This window comes from Euphorbia lathyris, chromosome 6 (assembly GCF_963576675.1).
Source record: "Euphorbia lathyris chromosome 6, ddEupLath1.1, whole genome shotgun sequence".
Taxonomy (NCBI): Eukaryota; Viridiplantae; Streptophyta; class Magnoliopsida; order Malpighiales; family Euphorbiaceae; genus Euphorbia; species Euphorbia lathyris.
Window position 1 is genome coordinate 6,480,982 of NC_088915.1, and position 24,879 is coordinate 6,505,860.

The 24,879-nt window shown below is 36.7% G+C and overlaps 1 protein-coding gene across 2 annotated transcripts; it reads left to right on the top strand.

Moving 5' to 3' along the window:
* The first annotated feature begins 329 nt into the window (after positions 1-329).
* Positions 330-24,602, top strand: LOC136232918 (mediator of RNA polymerase II transcription subunit 13). Of its 2 annotated transcripts, none has more exons than XM_066022398.1 (23): positions 330-531; positions 1,007-1,102; positions 1,726-1,799; positions 1,992-2,131; positions 2,261-2,347; positions 2,566-2,653; positions 2,744-2,824; positions 4,974-5,048; positions 5,142-5,221; positions 10,265-10,343; positions 10,477-10,809; positions 11,160-11,219; positions 13,765-14,011; positions 15,516-15,782; positions 16,489-17,841; positions 17,985-18,240; positions 18,308-18,431; positions 18,676-18,763; positions 18,891-18,969; positions 19,908-20,203; positions 20,981-22,049; positions 22,359-22,727; positions 23,610-24,602. In XM_066022398.1, exons 2-23 carry the CDS (start codon positions 1,079-1,081, stop codon positions 24,218-24,220), a joined length of 5,880 nt encoding a protein of 1,959 aa, XP_065878470.1. In that variant the 5' UTR covers positions 330-531; positions 1,007-1,078; the 3' UTR covers positions 24,221-24,602. The 2 variants fall into 2 exon arrangements, with proteins under 2 accessions (XP_065878470.1, XP_065878471.1); XM_066022399.1 differs by having other exon boundaries at positions 10,480-10,809.
* The last annotated feature ends 277 nt before the right edge of the window (positions 24,603-24,879 follow it).

Here is a 24,879-nt window from a genome sequence, read left to right on the forward strand (position 1 = left end):
CACAATAATATTTTTTAATATATAAAAGATTTATGACGGGTAACAGGTACCGGTACCCTGGGGGGTCTTACCATACCCGTCCCATTACCCTAACGGGTAATGGTTTTAATCTCATACACGTCCCATACCCTTTTATACAGGGTACAAGTAATCCCATTAGGGTCGGGTAGTGCCGGGTACCCGCGGATAGAGTACCCGTTGTCATCCCTATTTACTTACTAAGCACATAACACCGAAAAATCAATAATTTTTTTTTTATTTTCAACATTTTTGGACAAACGAAGTGCAATTTTTTTATTTATTTTATTTTATGGTAACCATACCAAGTTACAACCCCTAGGGCCTCCGTTCCGGATCAAACTCGGCCGGCTAGGTGGAGTCCTAAACCGATCCATAACACACAGCGCCTGGTGAGTGAGAACCATTTCTCCAATCGCGCCACTCGAACCTTAAAAATCCTTCAACTTCGAAACACTGAAGAAGAAAGGCTCTGCAACTTCCTCAATTTACCTCCTATTGCTCTCAATTAAGGTATTAATCATCTTTGTCCTTCGTTTTATTTTATGTTTTTTCCCGACAAAGTTATGGGAGCTGAAAAAATAAGAGCTCGAAACAGTTTTAAGGGACTTCTAACATTCAATTCAATTGCAGCATGTTTGCAAGAATTTCTCGTTAATTTCATATCTAAAATAGCAAAATAATGGTTAGTTAGGGTTTTTGTTCAATCAGATGGTGTGTTTTCCTTTGACATTTAAATTCTTCTCTAGGATGATTTTTTTTTTCCTTTCTCTTGTTTGGTTCTCCAGCTTTGATTTGCCAATTAAAATCTGTGAACTCCACATTTTCACATTATCTTTTTTTTTTAGGAGTTGTAATATTGTTTCTGATGAAGAACGGACTTAAAAGGCTCCGTTGGTTCATATATCTGGTTTAATTGTGCACTTTGCTGAATATATCTTTTTCCCTTGCTCTGATGAGTTAATTTGACCTAATGGTTTATTTGCAGGAGCTATGCTTTGACTGGTTTGTGGAGAGTGCCGAGGAGCTCTCAAGAAGGCAGCATTAATAAATTAAAGTGATGTGGACTAATATTTTTAGAATTGTAAGTGGTTTGGCTTCCATTGTAAGTGCTTTCACTGCTACATTGGAACCTCTAATAGGGGAGATTTAGGATCCCATTTTTTGACAGCTAGTATGTTAAACCTGCTGTTGCGAACAAGATTGAATCTTAGACTAGTCTTCTGACAACGTCTTGTAATCTCATTCATTTTTATACCCATTCTGAGTTTTTACCTTTCCTGTCATACTGCTGTGTATTCACTGTTTCTTTCCTTATCCTTTTTCTGGAAAGTTCTTTTTGTTTTCTAAGTTCCATTGGATATCTGAAGATTCTGGATAATTTGCAGCTAATATATTAATTTTGAATTGATACTGTTGTTTTGCTTGATTGGAAACGCTAGCTGTTGGTTGCAATCACTCATGATGTAATAGGCATTTCTACTGGAAGCCTTCTGCAACTAAAGTTTCCAATGATATTTTGGAAAGGAAATTGGTTGTACCTGTTCTTTGCTTGTGAAACTTGATAATTTTATGCATACCATCATTGATTATAGTTTTATTGAACACTTGACCCCCTTTCTAAAAAATAAAAATAAAGAATCAATAGACACTTTCATATATCATTATGCATTATTCTTGTATCTTATGCTTCATGTATATCTTCAGGGAGGTCTTCATCACGTAACTTGGTTCCAGTTTCTTCCCAATGAATCTGATTTGAACTCTCTGCCGGATAAGAGGTCAAATCATCACTATTTTTATGATCTTTCTATTCTATAAAAGCAAAACCTAATCTAAATAAAGTTACTTCCCATGTGTAAAACTGGTTCTTTGGGTTGGTGCTTTAATATCCATATTTTCATAAAACAAAGTTACTTCCCATTGCATGCTTAAAATTACTGATAAAGTTCACATCTTTGGAGGTTGTACAGTGTAAAATTGGAGCAGAAGGATGCTGCTACATGGCTTGTTCTTTGGTCTCATCTGCAGTTGCAGAAAGATGGATTTCTCAGTACATGGACCAATTCCTTTGTTGGACCTTGGGATCCATCTCAGGGGTTGCACAATCCAGGTAAGAATTAAAACAACTATCTACAACGATTGATCATCAATTCCATTAAAAAGGCGAAGGAAAAGAACAGTAAATTTCTTATGTTTAGCTTTGTTATGCATCTGACATGAGTGGATGACTTTGTGACAGATGAGAAAATCAAACTCTGGCTTTTTCTTCCTGGGCGGCATTCCTCTGTTCTTGAAAGTGCTCAAGCTGCAGTTTCTAGATTAAGGGGTAGAATTTTTTCCATTTTCTTAGGCTCAATCTCTCTCTTAATCTCTTCAAATGTTTTTATGATTGTTGGGTCTGGTTGCTAATGGAATTTCATTCTGCTCCTTTAGGGTTTAGCAATATTGTTGCCCATTTTTTTTTTTGTCTTGTTTTCTTATGGTATTTGCTCTTGTGTGAATGATCATATTGCTAATAGTTTAAATTTCTGTGCATAATTTAAGTTGTTGCATCTGGAGTTTGGGTGGCTCCTGGGGACTCTGAAGAAGTTGCTGCAGCCCTTTCTCAGTCTCTAAGGAATTGTATAGAAAAGTACAAGCTTTTTTCATTTTCTAGATGTCCAATTAGTAAATGTTGTGCATCATAATCTTTTATTGAGTAATTCTGTATTGAATTTTTCAGAGCACTTCTTGGACTTTCTTACATGAGATACGGAGATGTGTTTTCAAAGTATCACCCATCTCAAAGTGAAGGACTCTTCAGGTTTGATATAATTAGTTGCTTATGGATCATAGTATACATAGTTATTTATAAGTTATTTACTTGATCGATCGTCTTTACAAAATTAATGATGTCAATAGACAAATGATAATATTTCAAGTCCTAATTTTTTTGGCCATCTTCATTGAAAGAAAATATTATTGTTAAATGTAATCCAAATATTCCAAAATGTATTTTTATCCATACAATCAAATTATGCAACATAAATGATTTTCCTAGAATATATTTTCCATGGCCTAGTTATTTTGTGCAACACAAGGAGATCCATAAGTCTTATCAAAGTCTGTCGGTCAGATTAATAGCTCTAATGTTAGGTTTTACAGTCTCAAACTGTGGTCTTCTGCCTTGCGAATACTTTTGCCCCATATGCATGTTGAGTGTTGATGTTTTGTTTTGCCTAGTTGGAGATATTGAGTGTATATTGAGTGTCCTATTGGAGTTTGAATAGATGATTAGTTGTAAGGTCATCGCAGTTTATGCATTAAAAGTTCTCCTTCAAGAAAAAAACAACAACACGAAGGTGACTTCAGCATATTGTTTTACTGTATGATGTATGTATTTCTTCTATAAATTTGCTCTAAATTTATTGTATGGTTTGTTTGTTTTTTTCTACTCCTATTTAAAATACTTAATTTGACATTTTTGTATTCAATACACTGAGTTAATAAATGGTTAGCAACAACTTTAAGTATTATTAATTGTAGCTTTCATTATTTTCTCTGATTGGATGCGAGTAAAACTTTTGATCATTGGCTGCAACTTTGCTGATTAATCAACATTTTTCTGAATTGACCTGCTCATTTAAAATATAATAATTATTTCATAATGTATATTGCTATTGCAAAATAAATCTAAGGATTGCAATATATATATATATTTTCAAACATAATCATGTACACCAACTTTAACATATTTTATTAATTGTGCCTAGCACCAGAGAACCCTTGCCTCAATGCATCTACATCGGCAAAACATTTTGAATATGCTGGACTTGCACCTGTGTGTTTTTTTCCTGCAATAACCCTACCTATCTGTGAACCATTTGTGTTGTCCTTTTCACAATCACCTTTCTTCGCAGTCCACTTTCATCTCCCTATGCTTCATTTGTAGTGGTCATACATTTGAACCAACTTCACCAAATACCTTTTGTTTCATTTCTGCTTGCAGCTTAAAACCAATTTCATTTGTGGATTATGTCATGTAGTAAGGCTAATGACAATTGGCATAAATATGTAAATGTTTGAATATGGTTAAAATAATTCAAATGAAAAAGTTGGCCGTAACCCGAATTTGATGTCTTGAATTTGTTTGGTCTTACAGCCCTATGCTTATCAAGAGAGTGCCTAGACAATGTTTTCGGATAGGGTTATTCCTGATTCAATTCCCTGAATACATTCTTTTTTCAATATTAATAAAATGAGCCCAACATTCACCGTCTTTTCACTCTTCTTAGAGCGTGGATAATATGTATATCATTTCAGTAGGTTGAGAAAGGGTTGGAGTGCATATAAACGAAGTGGAGTGGGAGATAATGGAGAGTTGTTCATGTAGCTTCCTTTTGATCATTAGACAGGAGATTTCTGATAGTATTATGTTATATTATATTTAACAACCTAGAGCACATATGGTATTTATCTTCTGTTGTATGGTCCTCTAATAAAAGAACTTGGTGCCTGCCACTGTGTGTAAAGAGATTTTTAGTGTTTCAACTTGTAGCTTAATTTTTAAATTTTTTTTTTTTTTGTGACATCCCATCTTTCATTTCCTACGATTACTTAGTGAAACTTGAGAGATTTTGTATGCAGACAGCTTCAAATCTTAAATTCCAATAATTGTGCTCTTCTATATTCTTCTAAAATTCCTGGATTTGTTATATGATTATATTATACGTTTGATATGAAGTTAACAAAAATCTGTGGTGTATATCGAGGATCTGGATCTTGGAACAAATAAGTATTATATCATATATGCTGAGGCATTAATTGTGTTTTAGTTAGCATGACGCTGTAGATCCCCTCTTATGAAGTTCACGACTTTTTTTTTCTATCCTGCTCCAGTTTTTTTCTTAGCACTAAGTTTGGCTTCATGTAGGGAGTCTTGTCCTAACAATTATTTGTCGGGATTTTGGCAGGAGACAGCCTACAATAGAGTTCATCTTTGCTGCCACTGAAGACGCAATCTATGTGCATGTTTTAATATCTGCAAAGTTAGTATATATTTATACCTTGGTTTTTTGTTCCTGATATTTTCTGTAGTATGATGCACAGTAAACTTATTGATCTCGTTTATATGTTTTTAGGCATATCCGAGCACTTTCAAGTAGTGACATAGAAAGGCTGCTAAGGAATTCCACTAATGGTTCTGGTTACAGACTTCCAGGTTGGTGAACTATGTTGGATTCCACTTCCACTTATAATATGTTTCTGATGCAATAGAAACAATATATTTTGCATACAATTGTATTTTTTTCCCCCCAATTTTTGCTTAAGTAAATTTGGAAAAAGGGGACCATGAGAGGGTGAAGGGGTGTATCAAAAAACCATTTAACCCAAAAGGTTCAGCTGATAGATAAGATTCCAAGAATTGTTCTTATTATCTCTATTATACCCCTGAATGTGAAGGCTCTTTGAGCCTGAAGCGAGTACAAACACAAGCCCGTTTTATCTTGCGCTGAAATTTTATTTCATAAATTGAAATTGATAGGATTGGAAGTCTAGACCTTTTGGTCTAAGAGGTTCAATGCCATGTTAAAGAACCATTTAACCCAAAAGCTTAAGCTGATTGCTAAGGTTTCAAGGTTAGTTTTTATTATCTCTTATAGGACGTGAATTCATGGGATTGGCATGTGTTGAATCCCTGTTTGGTGTGGGTGTAGCGGGCGATTCTTCACATGGTTTCATATTGTACTAAACTGCTAAGTACTAGCAATAGTTATCTCCCCTATATAGATTTTTGTGTGTCTATTGCATTAGATCTACTACATGTACTTTTTGTTTGGTTAATAAATAAACAATAAGATTTTTTTTTTTCTTTTTCTTTTATGTATATATTTGTTGTTTGTTTGACTAAAATGTGAATAATTTTTTACTATTAGATGGATACCTGTATAAGGAAAATTATGTTCAATTAAGCTGCAGTAAAAACAAATTGGGTATGTAAAGAGAAAGTACAAAGTCCCACTAAAAGAAATATACTGGTAGAGAAAGAAGAACGATATAATATTGGCATGATTGTGCCTGGCATCCATTTTTGGGGATTTTTTGAAAACCAGACCTGAGATCAGATAAAAATTACCAGTTTGTTTGTGGTTCAACAGTTCCAACAGTTTTCTGGTGTCTTCAAAAATCAGAGAACACTGTTAGAATTTGATGACATTTCAATTCTCAAATAACTTTTGGCAGGTTCAATCTAGAATTCTTGTTACCCAACAAAATCCAACTCAGGAGATCTAATTTTTAATGAAATAAAATCCAGACGTTTCTTGAACCCTCGGAATTCTTGAAATCAAGTGGTGCCGCATGAACAGAGTGGGGCCCTGGAAACAAAAGAGTGAGTGGAAAACTAGGATAAGGCGGGTGACTGAGATATCTTACTCCCTTTTAGGCCTTTATGGTCACCAGTTTTTCTTTAATAGTTTCTCAATGTAATTCATTCCTCAAAGAGCTCTCTTTTTTGTCCTGTCCTTATTTAATTATTTAAAATTTCAGAAATTGAAGGGGTTGCATGAAAACTCAGTTTCTTTTGTGGAGAGAAAAGTAAACAACAACAACAACAACAACAAAGCCTTAGTCCCGAAATGATTCGGGGTCGGCTAACATGAACCATCATATAAAACCGTGAAAATCAAGTCGTGTCAGCGACACAGATTCGCTCCCTCCACTCCGTCTTATCCACTACCATATTTTCCTCAATTCCCAATAAACTCATATCACTCTCGATCACCCTCCTCCAAGTTTGCTTAGGTCTTCCCCTACCCCTCACCACTACATCCCTTTGCCACTCTTCGGTTCTCCTAACCGGCGCATCAAGCGCTCTACGTCTCACATGGCCAAACCACCTTAGTCGGTTTTCTCTCATTTTATTCTCAATAGATGTGACCCCTACTTTTGTCCTAATTATTTCATTACGCACCCGGTCCTTTCTCGTGTAACCACACATCCATCTCAACATACGCATCTCCGCCACCGACATCTTATGGATGTGGCAGTGTTTCACTGCCCAACACTCCGTACCATATAACAATGCTGGTCTAATTGCCGTCCGGTAGAATTTTCCCTTCAATCTATTAGGCATGCCGAGATCACAAAGGAAACCCGTAGCACTCTTCCACTTCGACCAACCAGCTTTAATCCTATGAGCAACATCTCCATCTACTTCTCCATCCGTTTGGATAATAGATCCTAAATACCGGAAGCAATCCGAGGCCTGAACAACTCTCCCATCTAGGATGATTGTCCCTGCCTCCCTACTCCTACGGCCGCTAAACTTACACTCCAAATATTCTATCTTACTTCGACTCAACTTAAAGCCTCTAGATTCTAGAGTTTGCCTCCATAGTTCCAACTTCATCTCCACTCCTTCTTTCGTCTCCTCAACCAACACAATATCATCTGCAAACAGCATGCACCATGGTATACCATCTTGAAGTGAACTTGTTAGTTCATCCATAACGATGGCAAAAAGAAATGGGCTTAGTGCGGAACCTTGATGCACTCCAATCGTAATAGGAAACTCTTCAGTCTTCCCAACACTAGTACGTACACTCGTGCATACTCCCTCATACATGTCCTTTATGATGTCAATATATTTCCGCGAAATGCCTTTCCTTATCAAGGCCCACCAAAGTACTTCCCTTGGTACCTTATCATATGCTTTCTCCAAGTCAATGAAAACCATATGCAAGTCTTTCTTCTTATTTCGATAGTGCTCCATTAATTGTCTCATTAGATGGATGGCTTCCATAGTTGATCTTCCCGGCATAAAGCCAAACTGGTTTTCCGAGATCTTCACCGTCCTCCTTAGCCTTTGTTCAATCACTCGCTCCCAAAGTTTCATAGTGTGACTCATTAATTTGATTCCCCGATAGTTGGCACAATCTTGGACATCGCCTTTGTTCTTATACAAAGGGATTAAGGTACTTTTCCTCCATTCTGATGGCATCTTATTGTTTCTCCAAATTTTGTTGAAGAACGTCGTCAACCATTCGATTCCTCTTTCTCCCAAACATCTCCAAATCTCAATAGGGATGCCATCAGGTCCTACTGCTTTCTTCAACTTCATCTTACTTAATGCCATTTTGACTTCACCCTTTTGAATTCTCCGCAGGCATTCATGATTTATCATATCGTGATGGATACTTATATCTCCAACATCTTGTTGGCGATCTCCATTAAATAAGTCATCAAAATAGGACCTCCATCGTTCCTTGATATCCTTATCTCCAACTAGGACTTTCTGGTCCACATCCTTCACACATTTAACTTTTCCGAGATCTCGCGTCTTCCTATCTCTCATCCGAGCAATTCTATATATGTCTCTTTCCCCTTCTTTCGTATCCAATCTTGTATACAGATCCCGATTCACCTTTGCTCTAGCATCTCGTATGACCTTCTTTACTTCCCTTTTAGCCTCTTTGTATTTTTCGTAGTTCTCGTCACTCCTACATTTCCCCAATAGTTTATAGGATTCTCTCTTACTCTTTACTGCTTGTCGTACTTCTTCTGTCCACCAAGATGTGTCCTTACCCGGTGGCATGCTACCTTTAGATTCCCCTAGAACTTCCTTCGCTACTTCCCTTATACTATGCTCCATCTTATTCCATATCGAATCTATATCTGAATCCATATTGCAAGTCCAAATATCTTTTTTGGTCATCTCATCCACAAATTTTTGTTGATTCTCCCCTTGCAATTTCCACCACTTAATCTTAGTCTCTACTTGAGGTGTTTGTTTTCTTATACATTTCCTACTTCGAAAATCTAGCACCACTACTCTATGTTGGGTTGTCGTACTCTCACCAGGGATCACCTTACAATCAATATAACTCTTTCTCCAAGCACTCCTTACTAAGAAGAAGTCAATTTGGCTCGCATTACCGCCACTCCGATAAGTCACTAAGTGGGATGTTCTCTTCATAAACCACGTGTTCATGATACTCAAGTCATAGGCTGATGCGAATTCCAAAATATCATTTCCTGCTTCATTCTTATCTCCAAAACCATACCCTCCATGAACACTCTCAAACCCATCTCGCCTAGAACCCACGTGTCCATTGAGATCACCCCCTAGTACCATTTTTTCATCCCTAGGAACCTGTTGCACCACTTCCTCTAAGTCATCCCAAAAAGCTTGTCTTATAGACACATCTAATCCTATTTGTGGCGCATATGCACTAATGACATTCACAACCTCATCCCCTATCACTAGCTTAACACTCATAATTCTATCGCTCTTCCTAGACACCGCTACTACCTCATCAATATACTCCCTATCAATAAGAATACCTACTCCATTTCTACCCTTATCCTTTCCTGAGTACCAAAGCTTATAACCCCAAGGAGCTATCTCTCTAGCCTTAGCTCCAACCCACTTGGTTTCTTGTAGGCATAATATATTTATTCTCCTCCTCTTCATAACATCTACAATTTCAGCTAATCTTCATGTCAAAGAACCTATGTTCCATGTCCCAAAGCGTAACCTACTACCCTTACCCCTACCCCTACCATTACCGTGGACTAGCTTATTTACCCGCAACCCTTGCATATTTGACACCACCCCCGGGTCCTGGGGTGGCGCGCCGCTTCGGGGCGACGACCTAGCAACCCTTGCACATTTATCACTACACCCGGGTCTAGGAAGTGCAGCGCGTCGTTGAGTAGGGAACGCCCCAACGGTATTTATATTATGGTTCATGTCATAAGATGTGACTAAGTTTTACGCTGGCCGCCACAAACCTACCGCAACCCTCCTCCTTTGTCCGGGCTTGGGACCGGCTGTAAAGGCCACCAAGTGACCCTCACAGGCGGAGTTTGGAGAGAAAAGTAAACATGAAGCTAAAATAAATGAAAGCTTCATACATTTTTTTTATGTTGATTTAGGAGGAAAAAAGAGCAAGGGCTACAATACACCAAAATCAAACCTTAAATTTGAGTAATAATAACTTAAAATCATTCATCCTTGGTCCTTAAGGAAACATACCCTTGTGACACAATTCCAATTAATTTGCATTTCTATTGGAAGTGGCTCTTGTTTTCTTTACTTGTTTTCATTTCTCATTGCTAAGGTTGTTCAAGGGCTGCTTTTCTTCCCCTTACTCTTCCTTATTCAGTAGCACCTTATACAAGATAAACCTTGTTTGGCAAAGGCCAGTGATTCCACCTTTCTGCCTGGCTCCCCTTACATTGTCGTATATTTGTCTTGCAGTGATTGTTTCTCCACATGGTATGCGGGGCTGGCTAACAGGATGTTGTCCAAATGATCTTGTCAAGCAAATATATTTAGGGTTGGTTATCTGATTGTTTATTAATCTGTGTATTCTCTCTCTTACCTGTTTTTGTGGGTGTGTTTGTGGCAACTAATGCTAGATATGATTATCTTTTTATTAATATTATTACATGATTTTTGTTCCTCTTCAGCAGTTCTGGGAAGAGTAGGACACCAAATGGCTTTATAGGTCTTCCATATCATGTTCCTCAAGGGCCTGGTTCCCATCTGAGGAAACAAAATTGCTATGTTGAGGTGACAATTGGTTGTCATAGGTCAGAAAGCGAGAAGGGATTGTGCTCAAACTCAAATTCAATAAAGAATTCACGAAATAATCATATTGTAGACTCTCCTGCTGTTGGAAAAGGTGATCACAGGGGATCACTAGATCAGATATCATTACATGAGAAAACATTTGTGTATCCAGCTGAGGCAGTTGTTGTTCCAGTCTTGCAAGCATCATATGCTAGATCATCTCTGAAAAGGTAGATTCCGAGAGTTCATTATTTATTGTCCATTTTGATTGAGTTTCTCTAGTTGGAGTATTGAAATAATCTAGCCTATTGAATTTCTTTTTGACTTGTATATAGCACGTATTTTAGGAGTTTGAAAAGCAAGTTGGTGTTTTATATTCTAGAATAAGTGGTTTCTGTTATGGCAGTTTTCTTTTTTCATGCCCTGCTTCATCGTATCTGCATATCCATTAATGTATTTAACTGCATTGCTCGAGATCTATCTGAGTGCATTCCATGTTATGTTTCTGGCTTACATCTAATACTGTTTGATTAAGTGTTATTGTATGTGACTTGAATCAAGATTGGTGCTATTCCTGCAGATTTTGGCTCCAAAATTGGACAGGACCATCATTACCGGGTTCATCTTTCTTTATGCATTGGTTAGTGCTTTTCTTCTTGTCTGAAATTCCAAATTCAACTCTTAAGATGTTCCAATCATCAAGAAGGGCTGTCTGGTCCATTAACAGTTCATGAATCAAAATGGGTGATCTTCACTCCCTTTTTTTTCCCAAAAAAAAATATAGGGAATGAAATTCTTGGTCTGTATGGTTGGTTGAACTAATAAATATGAACATGCAATTTAAAATTCAAATTGTTGTATTAAAAAATAAACGGATGAAGTATTTGAAAATAAATTTTGACCACTTATTATATGTTGACATTATGGAAATTAAGTTGTTGAAAATGAAATGTAGTTGTAAAACCAATAAAATAAAATTATGAATTATCTGTATCTCTTAGATGAGCTTCATACATGACAACAACAACAAACCCTTAGTCCCGAAATGATTCGGGCTCAGCTAACATAAACCGTCATACAAAACCGTGAAATCAAGTCATGTCAGCGACATAAATTCTCTCCCTCCACTCCGTCCTATCCACTACCATATTTTCCTCAATGTGTTTAAAAGAAGAGATGCTGGAGATAAAACTAATATTTCAAATAAAGTTCCAATAATATTAATTCATGAAATATGAGAAGTAAACTTCGAGGATTTAATTTAGCTCTTGAAAGTTAGCTGACAGCAGGCTATTTGCAAAATAAAGAAAATGAGCTGTTTTTTGTTCAAAGAACTGCTAATATAAAAGCCCCATTTTTGTAAATTTTCCTAATACTTGATAACTGGTTTGATTTGCTTTTATATTTGGATTAAGTTGACGTAATAACAAATTTGTAAATCTGTTCCACAACTGATTAGTTAATGAAATTATTAAACATAATATGTAATGGTAAAAATATTACTCCCTTCATTCCAAAATATAAGTCATTCTAGGTTGTTTCACACAAATTAAGAAATACAATTAATATAGAGTGAAATTAATGAATTTACATTGGTTAACTACAAAAAAATTCTCTCTCATGTAATGGTTGGTGAATAAGTCTTGTAATTTTGAAAAACACATGGACCAAGACAAAAAGTTTAATGCTTGGACCGGAGAACTATACTAAATGTTTTTGGAAAACTAGAAGGACTTGTATTTTGGAAAAAAAACTCAATGGCTAGAATGACTTATAAAAAGGAATATTTAAATTTGATTTTTTTTTATGAGAGAAGTTTTTTTTTTACTGTTATTATTCACACAAAAATTGATTATAGTTTATTTAATATTTTCACTCATTCGACTGGTATAACTAATAAAATTAGAATATAGTAAAGAACCATGTAAAAAGAGTAACAGCTTGCAAAGTTTTTCCAAGTGGTTTTTCCTTATTGACAGTGAACTGCAATAATCTTTCATCAATAACTGAGCCAAATAGGTCCTTATCTATTTAACATTATAAGAATTTCAAATACATGCGATCACAGTTCAATTATATGCTTTCACAATATAGTTATGGAAATATCACAGTATATGTGATTTATGTGAATATGGATTTTGGTGGTAACAGTATTTTGTCCCAGTCACTTGTATAAGTGTGTTCTATATTTTGTAAGGTTTTTAAATTTTATAACTACTGAACAGCTCCATGAGGAATTACATTCTGATTTTGTGGCAAGCAAGAAATCCTCATTTTTTATTTTATTTTTCCTGATTCCTTTCGATTCAATTCAAATTCTGGAATTTAACTAAACAGCCACAGAAAGATTGGTTGAGACTAATTCACCATTCAACATGTGTGCTCAAGTGTCAAGAATAATCAAAGTAACTGAGAGTTGTGTTAAAGACCATAGGAGCTTCACAAATTTCCAATTGCAACATATGGTGGCATATGCCTACTGCAAATTTATGACTGACTAAATTTTTATAAGGTGGCTCTCAGTTTCTTTATTTTAAACACTTGAGTATGCATGTTGACTGGTGAATTTATCTCAATAACTGATCTTTCCTCAGCTGTTCAGTTAAACTCTGGAATGTGAACTGGATCTAAGTCGAATCCGAAACAAAAATGAGTTTTTCTTGCTTCACCACAAAATCAGAATGTAATTCCTCATGTAGCTGTTCAGTTGCTGTAAAGTTATAACTGTAAGAAATATAGAACATATAATGTGAATAAATCAGTTATCTTGAACAGGGTATCAATCTCTGACTAGGTTTGCAAACAAAGTTCAAAATGATAGTTTTTTTTTCTTACAAGTGGGATTCAGGAGCAAGCTTAAGTTTATGCACAGAGGAAGATATCTAATTGTAGCTGATTGTGTTAGTTGTCATTAGTTTTATGCACTAAATTATGCTAATTAACTCATTTCATTTAAAACAATTAAGTGGGTTGAAAAATATTATGTCATGTGTTATATGTTTGTCTACATAATAACCTTGGCATAATTTATCCCGTATTATCAATATATCTCTTACTTCCCCTTTTTATTCTTCTGTGTCATGGCTGCCCTTTTTTTTTTAATCTAGTGCGAATTATGTAAATGTTAAAGGGTAGGTCTTGATCTTGAAACCTCATTGCATTCTCAAATATTCTTTTTGCTTCAGTGGCGGTGATGTAGACAATATGGAGGGATCTTGGATTGAATCTAATGGAATGCGTATACAGCATAGGTATAACAGTAGTAGCAATAGTAATAGTAGCAGCATTGGGTCCATAAGCAGCAGCTCGAGTGACAGTGATAACAAAATGACCACAGAAACTGGTGACCTTGAAGCAGATGCAGATTCATTGTCTTGTAGGCAATCTGGTTTATCCTCTAATGATCAGCTGGAAAATGATGGCCCCAAATTGGTAATGTATTTTTTGTATTTTAATAATGTGGACCTTTACTATCTACATTTGCATCGGGTGCTGTACTTATTTGGCCAATTTTGTCAAGGCAACTTTTGCTGTGGCATGAATTTTTTGATCCACTTTGGCCCAAATGATTTTCTGAAACTGACGTTGGGTGATGTCAAATTGAAACAATAAGCAGATCATTGAGATCGTTGAAAGTGCAAGTTTTGAAAATGATATGTTGCCATTTGTTTCTATTGGTGTTGTTAAAAACTGCAAGAGGTACTTAGTTAGGCGCCCAGGAGAGCAAGGCAGGGCAGTAGCGTCTCCAAACACCTTGGGCGGGGTGCTTTCTATAATGTGCTGCCTAGGTGAGCACCTCAGTCCAAGTGCTAGACCAAAAAAGGCATGCCTAGGGTATATTTTGATTTTTTTTGGAACCTTTAATGCTCTTTTGAGAAGAAAACATCAGTAATGAAGGACTGTTAGAAAGGGAAGATTCATGTTATTATGAGGTGCTGCCTAGGTGAGCACCTCAGTCCAAGCAAGCGCTAGATCAAAAAAGGCGAGCATAGGGATAGGGTGTATGTCATAATGCCTTGAATCTGTATTACACACTAGTATTGGCTTTCAGTTTTCTACTTGGAAGCGACACCGTGGGGACATCGTGGGGTCCAAGTCGGTTTAGGTTAGATTGAGTACTATAAATACTCTATTATGTAAACCCTAATTTGTATCCTTAATAAAAGCTATTCTCCTTCTGCCCATGGATTAGTCAACAAAACGTTGGTGAACCAACCACGTAAAATCTGTGTTTCGCTTTTCCGTTTATTTATCTTTCGCTAAATCCGCACAACAGTGTGTGTGTGTGTGTGTGTATATATATAGGGAAGTTTAGATGCGGTTTTGAGAATAAAACATCAGTAATTAAAGGTGTGTTAGAAAGGGAAGATTCAGTTTATTTTGTACAAGTCTTTACAGCTAAAGTATATGTTGTTGGGATATGCTGTTATGTCGAAATGTTCAACATCCCAACAGTTGATGGGAGTGCTTTGTACATTTGGAAGCATGTTTTCTAGTCTTGAAATATTTATATCTTGGAATGTTTGACATCCTACTTTGACTTGCGTTATTCTGTATGTGTTCTAATTGGTTTTGATATTGCTCAATCTGCATGCTTGAAACATTGAATATTTTTCTTCTTAATGATACCATGCAAAATTAGTTTAACAAGTCAATATATTATTATTATGTCTTACTGAATATTAATGCATGTATTTTTTTTTTCTTTATGCAGTTTGCATTTTGTTTGTGGTTAACAGTGGAAGAAGCCTAGAAGTTATTTATTTATTCTTTTTGCATGTAGTTGGAGTTGATTGTTGAGGGCATACTTATGTGGATGGTGATTGTCAATATTGCTAAAATTTGTCTTTTCCGTTTAGATGCCTGCTATTTTTTACTTCATGTGAGAAACTTAATTAGGTCAGAGAAAAAGAAAAGTTGACGTAATTCTTTGCAGGGTTCTAAACGTTCTCGTACAGGGATGATAGAGTCATACGGTCAAATGACAGTAAAAACTGCCACTATGCAAGACACTTATAAGTCTGATTTTGGCTCTCTTGAAGTTAGTAATTCAGCCATCACAGGAGTTGGAAATGATCAGATTGGATCTTATCTAGACTGGGATGACGATGACAGAGGCATGGGGATCAATATCCAAGCCCTTCTATCTGAATTCGGCGATTTTGATGATTTCTTTGAGAATGATGCGTTGCCTTTTGGAGAGGTAACTTTTTATAATTGGAAGCCAGCAACACGTGCATACAAATTGCTTTTCGTTCTTATGGGGAAAGTATTAATAGTGAAATGTCCTTACATTTATCCATAGAGTTAGATTATGGCACTTGGAAACAACATCCATTGGCAAACTTGTATTTTCGCTTTTTTACCATTAGAAGCTTTTAAATAGCATAAATTCTCAATTGGAAATATTTTTTGCCCATTTGATTTCCTGATTTATATGTAAGCATTAAGCTTTTCCATTTGCTTACTCTTTTTCGCTCTGAAGTTTGCCCCTTATCCAAGTACAGCATTTTCTTTCTTTAAATCAACTTTTGAAAATGAACTTTTAGAATTGCTTCAATTATAGGCTTTACTCAGATTGTGGTGAAATTCTGTTAATGAAAGTAAAAGTCTGAATTGACATCCATAGGGATTGGGTTGAACCAGCCTAGATATGCCTCAAGAGCTATTTCGTCCCTTTTTATTCTCATTAACAAATCCTTCTCATCAATAACAAAATCCATCCAACTTAATTGATTTTGCACTCTCCTGGAATCAATGTGCTCCTTTATAGACAAAACCTCACACAATATATATTTTCTGCTTTCATCCACATCTATATGTATTCACGATGGTGCCCAAAAAGCTGAAATTCTTGTGAATTCTACTGAATCTAATCATGTTCTCTTTTATCCTCTTCTGCTGCGAAGCCCCCTGGGACAGCAGAGTCACAGGCTCTTATGTTTTCTGCTCCAGATTGTGGAGAAGTTGTTAGCAGTCCTATTGGGGTAATGGATGTGGGAGATCAGATGCTTTTGTCTGTAGGTTTTCCATCCTTTGAGAGCTTCAATCCACCCCCATCAGTAGCCATGGATGAGTGCATCAGCAAAAATCAAGAAATCTTGCTTGACACTTCAACATCAGCTCCAGTCAACCACACTCCTCCGTCTTCTACAAGTGAGTTTGACCATTTAATCAAAGCTGAAGCTCTGATGTCTTTCGCTCCAGAATATGGGGCAGTTGAAACTCCCTCGAGTGAGTTCTCTTCATCAATTTTCAGAAGCCCATATTTGCCGAAGTCTTGTAAAGTTGAGAGCTCAAATTCGAGTCCAAACAATTACACATATGGTGCGACACCGCCATCTTCACCATGTGTTGATGGACCAGATGAAAAGACTAGCATGCCTGTGAATTCAAAAACAGGTGCTGCCATGCAAGACAAAAAGAAATATTACACTCTTGTGGAGAGAGGAAAAGAGCAACTTGATAGGAAACCATTGACGCATAGCAGCCTTGCTTCGAGTGAGGGGATTACACAATCTTCTTTTTCTACCTTCAATTCTATTAATGCTGTCAATTCTGTCCAGAGGAAAATGACTGAAACCACTGTGGGATCTGAAAACTTTCTACTTTCCATGAAGACTGTATTAGCAACAGAAGTTGAATGTCTTATGTTCCAAGCTTCTATGTGTAGGGTACGACACACACTTTTGTCTTCTTCTAACCCTGCACCTGTAAGCTTGAGTAGGTTAGGCAGCAGCTCTGTTTTGAGTGAAATGCCTGGTGATGGTAGTACCTTGACGGACAACATATCTGGAAGGTTTGACACGAAGAAGAAAGAATCTATACCTGTTAGAATAGCTGGTGATATTGAAGGAGGACTTCTAGATAGTCATCTGCATGCACCTGTTGGTGTCTGGCGTTCTGTTGCAGTTCCTAAAGTAAGCAAATCTAGTATTTCCCCGAGCATTGAAGTCAGTCCTTCCTTACCCCATCATTCATTGAATGAGGAAAGAATGCTTTCATATAAGCATAGGCAACCTTTGCAAGAGCTTCTCGATGGCATGACATTACTTGTCCAGCAAGCCACCTCTTTTGTTGATGTGACTCTTGATTCAGATTGTGGTGATGGTCCATATGGTTGGCTTGCATTACAAGAACATTGGAGGCGTGGATTTTCTTGTGGACCTTCCATGGTCCATGCAGGCTGTGGTGGGACTTTGGCTTCATGCCATTCCTTGGATATTGCTGGCATGCAGTTGGTGGATCCACTTTCTTCTGATGTAAGATGTTCCGCTTATAAATTTATCCATCTTTTTTAGATGATGTCAATCAGATACTGTCTTGCATGAATGTTCCATATACAATTATTAGGTTATCATGCTTTTTTATATGTTTTTTTTTTCCTATTATTTTTTGGAACCAGATTCGTGCCTCGTCTGTGATAAGCATGCTTCAATCTGAAGTCAAAACAGCTTTAAAATCTGCTTTTGGAAATTTGGATGGTCCATTATCTGTCACTGATTGGTGTAGAGGTCGCAGTCAGTCAAGTGATGGAGGTACGGCATTTGATGGATCTTTTGCTGAGTCTGCTTTGAGTGAGTGCAAAGATTCTTCAAGCACGGTTGGAGAACCAATGAGCCCTGCTCAGTCTTCTGCTGGTGCATCTTCGTGCCATAAAGGTATGTTGATTGTTTATCTCTCGTGTTTTGGAAAGTTCAGCGGACTTACAGTTTTTCTATACTACAGCGGATGGAGCTAAAGCAGATGATGCTGGCCAAAGGAGATTGAGCCAAGAAGCTGAGTCGGAGCAGCTATCATGCCCGCGAAGGCCTACGCTTTCTGTTCTTCCTTCTCCTGCAATACTTGTTGGGTACTAATCTTGTCCATAGCTTTTTAAAAATCAACACTTTTTACTGGGTTAAATATATATTTGAGTGTTACTTAAGAATGCTGAGCTTATTGATTTGGGTAATGCTGAGTTGTATGCAAAGGCCAGAGTGCCAGACATATCTTATAATATGTCAATGAGATTAGGACAAAATACACGAATCTACTGTTTTCCCCTTATTTTGGAGATTTTTTTTAAATGTGCTAATCAACTGCATTGACGATAGGTATCAGGATGATTGGCTGAAGACATCAGCAAGTTCTTTACAATTATGGGAAAAGGCTCCTTTTGAACCATATGCTTCACCAAAACCTGTAAGATTCTTGAAATATATTGCACGGCTTATAAATTTTGCATTCCGTGATTTAGTTATAGTAGAGCTTTGGATGTGTCTTTGATTGTCAATGATACTGCAACTTTGCTGTTCATTAATTGTTGCAGATTACTTATTGTGTTATATGTCCAGACATTGATCCTCTTACTACTGCTGCTGCTGATTTTTTTCAACAACTTGGAACTGGTGAGTGGTGTTTTAAATTTGGTCTAGTGGTCGAAGAAATCAAAGCTATTGTTTGCGTTCTGATCCAGTCATTTTAGTTCTGATAGTGCTTCAATTATTCAAATTGAGTTCATGGAAATAATGTTTTGTTGCTTTGTAGATTTTTTTTTAATTATAAAAAAGAAGAAAATAGAATACAATTGTCTTCTCCGCCCTCTCCCATCTCTCTTTCCTTTTCATTTTCCCTCTTTGGCTTTCTATTTCCTCTCTCCCTTTTCTTCAATCTTTTTGATTTGGTATTAGGGGAAAGCATTTTTATTAAAGCCTCAAATGGTGTCTGAAGACTAAGAAGGAATCTCTTTGTTTTTCTTGGGATACTCATTCGTAATGAGGTTTTGTTCTAATTAGCAAGAAAAAATTTCTTCTCTTGTTTTTTTTTTTCCTTTTTTTCCCCTTCTTTCAGTTTTGATCTATTGGATAAAGTTACAACTGGCTGGAGCTGTTAGGGTGATATCACCAAAATTAGAACTATTGGAGGGTTAAATTCACAAAGAAATTCTTTTTTCCTTGGTATTATATATATATAATATAACCTTTCACCATTCTAGTGCATTTCGTTTCTCAAATATGCTTCCCCACCCCACACCCCACAAAGGAAGACTTCATATCTTGTTTTATTCAGGAGGAAACCATATACTCTCATGTTTTTTTCTAGTAATTGTAAGCACCCGATTGACTTAGTAAATATATATTTTGGTATGTCATTTAGGGAGGTGAATATATTTCTTGATTTAAAATTTTGCTGCCTCCAAAGGAGTGGATCTTCACTATCAGGACATTGTTGTTCATCCTCAATTTGAGTTCATTGCATTTGTTTTTCCATTTTTTTAGTTCAATTGCCTGTCATTACAATAATGCTTCAAGTATTGGTTGGTCTTACTATGACTTCTCTCCTTCAGTATATGAGATGTGCAAACTGGGAACTCATCAACCCCAAGTTTTAGGAAACCAGATGGATATAGACACAGGAAAATTGTCGTCTTCTGGTTTTGTGCTGCTTGACTGCCCTCAATCAATGAAGATAGAAAGCAACAATACATCTCTTGTAGGTTCCATAAGTGATTATTTTCTTTCCCTCTCTAATGGTTGGGATTTGACAAGCTATCTCAAGTCCCTTTCCAAGGCTATTAAAACTTTGAAAATTGGTCCCTGCTTATCAACAAACCAAAAGGAAGGAAACAGTGGTTCTTGTATGGTGAGTTTCATTCATTCCAGTACATTAAATTATACTCTGATAACTTATGATTCTCATTATTATTAGCTCTAGGATTTTCTTGCTTTAATAGCGACTATTCTCTACAAATGATGGGAGGTGCTCCTATCTTTTGAATTTATTTTTCAGGTGTTTATATGGGTGAAATTTACAGCATGAAATGTTTGTCTTTATGTGCTTCCTCAAATCTACGTCTAGTTCTTATAATAATTTTCATGCGCAACAATCTGTATCGGACAACGAACTTATCTCGAGTCTGTGCTCCTTGTCATGTTGATCATTAACTTTGTTTTAGTTAGTGCATGTGGTCACCTTTGAAATTCTGTTTAATGGAATCCATATGCCTATTCTGTATGTTAGGAATCTTAGGATGCCTCAAGTTAGGTGGAATTCAACATATTATTTTTTTCTCCTTTACTGCTTGACAAACGGAGGAATTAGATAGAATTAAGAAGAAAAGCATAAGATGCTTATTTCATAATAGTCCAATTTAATGAATTGGTGAAAATTTTGTCAAAAAACAATTTTCTTCAAATCTGGTGATATTCAAAACTAGGCAACTTTTAATCCTACCTTTCTTTATGTTTTTTTTTTTTGTAAATCGTTTGAATTTTCATTTTAAATTAATTGTTCTACTGATCAACTGGCAAAGAGAATGTTGATGGAAAAACCATGCAGATACATTGCATGTATTAGCTTTTGTCCATAATTGTAAAAATCTGATTCAAGTTTGTTGTAATTATCTATTTCTTCACCCAGGTTATGTACGTGGTCTGTCCCTTTCCTGAGCCTATTGCTGTTCTACAAACAGTTATTGAATCTTCTGTTTCTGTTGGATCAACATTTCTCTCTTCAGATAGAGAGAGGAGGCCAATTTTAATGAGTCAGGTTGCGAAGGCACTAAGTTCCTCAGCAGTTGTGGATGAAGCATCACCATCAAATGTTCTAGTACTCTCAGGGTTTAATGTTCCCAAATTGGTATTACAAATTGTGACAGTTGATGCCATTTTTAGGGTTGCAAGTCCCTCTCTTAATGAGCTTGTCATTCTTAAAGAGACGGCTTTCACTGTATACAACAAGGCTCGGCGAATTTCAAAAGGATCCTCAAATGATGTTCAGTCATCAACACTGTTTAGTAGATCTCAGTCAGTCATGCCACAGATGGCATCCATTCCAACAATGTGGAAGGATTGTGTTGGTCCTCGACTTGGAGGATCACTTCCAAGAGAGGGTGATATTGATGCTGGCTTGAGATCTGGTACTTGGGATAACACCTGGCAAAATACAAGGACTGGAGGAATGAACATTGATCCAAATAGGAATGGGAATTTATTTTTTCAGGATGATATCCGCTACATGTTTGAGCCACTATTTATTCTCTCAGAACCTGGTTCTTTGGAGCATGCAGCTGCACCTGAATCTTCAAAGCTTGACGATAATAATGGAGGCTTCATGCAAAGCACCAGCTCAGCAATAGGTGCAGATAATGTATCAAGCTCTCAACATGATGGATCAGAGTCAGATGGTTTGGGAGGTAATTACCAGAAGACAGTTCCTAGCCTACATTGTTGCTATGGATGGACAGAGGATTGGCGTTGGCTAGTGTCCATCTGGACAGATGCAAGGGGAGAATTACTTGACAGCCATATATTCCCTTTTGGTGGGATCAGCAGTCGACAGGACACAAAGGGCTTGCAATGCCTTTTTGTGCAAGTATTGCAACAAGGTTGTCAAATACTGCAGGCTTGTTCTTCTGATTTAGGAGCTGCAAAGCCTAGAGATTTTGTGATCACCCGCATTGGAAGTTTCTTTGAACTTGAGTACCTAGGTATGAATTTTTGAATGCTATATCTTCTATCACATTCATTTTCAGGTTACATCTCGGCTTTGATCATTTGTAGCAGGTGCTTAAAAACTTCAGTATTAGAAAAGGAAAAGCTATATTCTATATACCTCACTAATTAATTATGACGTCTTTTTGTTTTCTTTTAATTGGATAAAATTTAGAGATCACTATGAAGTTTCTGTGCTATAATTTTTTTCGTTCACTTGTTTTATTATTATTATCAGATTAGCCTGTTAGATTACTTTTTCGGTCGTCTTTTTAATGTTTCTGTCTTCTATCATATAATTACAGAATGGCAAAAAGCTATTTATTCAGTTGGGGGCTCCGAGGTGAAGAAATGGCCTCTGCAACTGCGAAGATCTATGCCTGATGGGATGCCTGCAAGCAGTAACGGAGCCACTTTGCAGCAACAGGACATGAGTTTAATGCAAGACAGAACCCTTCCTTCGTCACCTAGTCTACTGTACCCCCACTCAAAAGGTTCTGGTTTTATAAAGGGTGGCTTAGGACAACCCTCTGGAAGAAAACAGCTAATGGGTGTACATACAGTTGTCGACAACTCGAGGGGAATGTTTCAGTGGGTGCAAAGCATTAGTTTTGCCACAATTTCAGTTGATCATTCTTTGAATCTGGTTCTTCAAGCAGATTCAGCATCTCCTGGTAAGCTAAGCCTCTCCTATTGTGGATGCAAGTTCAGCATTACTTGATACTCCTTTAAAAGATGATATATATGTTTCTTTATCCATAGTATCTTCAGCTTATCGAATCACCTGCTAAATCGTTAGGTTATTGCTTCTAGTTCTAGGATTGAGAAGCATCTTTTACTTGTTCTTTGATTTCGATTTAATCCCATTATATCTGTATGTGCAATTAGTTAGTTCACGAGAATATGCATTTGTAGCTATTATTTGGTGAAATGAGCGTGGAAGAAAGTAAGCCATGTTCCTCGGGTCATCCTAACCTCTTGTATGGTCTTAAATATTAATCCAGTATTTTGAAGTATATCATGTCACATAGTGTACTGCTATCTATATAAATTTAAAAGGTGATATTTAATTTGTCCTTGTATTAAGTCTTAAATTACTACAAAAAGAAAATTCGGAAGACCCTTTTACATGAGATCTGTTGAACCATCAGGTCATCGGGGTTTTTAGCAGATTTCTAAAGTAGGAGGGTTTTGAGCATTACAGGGACTGGTTTAGGTTTCAGTTGAACTCAGTAGATCACTGGCCGAGTTTGATGTTTTTAATTATAAATTGATGCACAATAACTAAGATTTCAGGTCTTTACTATTTATTTTATCGGTATTTTTGTACTAAAACAACTCGGTCTGGTTCTGCGAGACATGTATAACCCTTGTGCATATATGTTTGTCCAAGTAGTTTCTAGTCAACTATCTAGAGTGGGCAACAATTGGTAAGAGCATCCCTCTAGACGGGCTTTATGCACTTTGTGCGGGACATTAATCTTTTCGTTTTTTCAAAATTTGGACTTCCAATCTAGTAAATAGTTAATCAAGAATTAACTGGAAATGTTTTGCAGGAGGAGTTCAGGGTAGTAGTGGCATTGGTGCATCCAACTATTTAGAGGGTTTCACTCCTGTTAAGTCTCTCGGTTCTACGTCTGCATCGTACATTCTAATTCCATCACCGAGCATGCGCTTTCTTCCTCCAGCACCTCTTCATCACCCAACTTGTCTCACTGCTGAATCACCACCTCTCGCACACCTCCTTCACAGTAAGGGCTCCGCAATCCCCCTTTCAACTGGGTTTGTGGTTTCCAAAGCCGTTCCTTCGATGAGGAAGGACCACAGAAGCAACTCGAAAGAAGAATGGCCTTCAGTTCTTTCGGTGAGTCTCATAGATTATTACGGAGGTAACAACATTAACCAAGAAAAAATCTCTAGAGGAATTATAAAGCAAGGAGGAAGAAGTTTGAACTCGGAAGTTCGAGATTTTGAAATTGAGATCCACTTGATTCTTGAATCTATAGCAGCCGAGCTTCACGCCTTGTCATGGATGACTGTGAGTCCGGCATATCTTGAGAGACGAACTGCGTTACCATTTCACTGTGACATGGTTTTGAGGCTGCGAAGATTGCTCCATTTTGCTGACAAGGAGCTCTCTTCCCAACCAGACAAGTCTCAAATGTAAAACATCAATTCGCTTGGTTTCCGTGCACTATTCCGCGGAAGCCAAGTTGTCCTGGCCGAGCTGCGGACTGATATTCTCAGGTCTGTCTGGATGCTTTGTTGTAGAATAAGTTATAACATGCAATTTGTATATTTATCGGTGAGGTTCCCAGAAAGAAATGGAAAAGGAGTCTGGGAAGAAATAGTTAGATCTAACAAAATTGTAAATGAATAGGACAGTCCATTACAGGTCTCAGCATGATTAGCAATCAGATTAATATTTAATGCTAAAAATCAGCCATTGTAGAAGATTTCTTTGTAAAATAGGTTCATTTATTGTCGTATGCAACTCGAAATTATTTTATTCCCGGAGGAAAAAAATGCATCATAGTTGTGTTATGATATCTTTATGTTCCATATATGATTATATACGATATAAATGTAAGAAAGATAATGATCATGTCTGGTGTTGTATCAGTCTGATTATTTCTGTAAATCGTGCTATCGTGTTTGGAAATTGCATTTTTACCTAACATATGGAATTTTGATTGTGTGTCGAATTGCTACCAATTGCCTGTGACATGAAGATGGAATTTCGTCTTAAGCTGACGTATTTGTTTATTTTCAGGAATTATTGGTAAATTATATGTAATAATAGATTGGCTTAATATATCACGAGTC

Bases quoted from the DNA above. Each gene is read 5' to 3' on its own strand.
- LOC136232918 (XM_066022398.1), top strand. From the start codon at position 1,079: ATGTGGACTAATATTTTTAGAATT. The intron at 1,800-1,991 runs GTCAAATCATCA...GAGGTTGTACAG, and splicing joins AACTCTCTGCCGGATAAGAG to TGTAAAATTGGAGCAGAAGG. The intron at 11,220-13,764 runs GTTAGTGCTTTT...TTTTTGCTTCAG, and splicing joins TCATCTTTCTTTATGCATTG to TGGCGGTGATGTAGACAATA.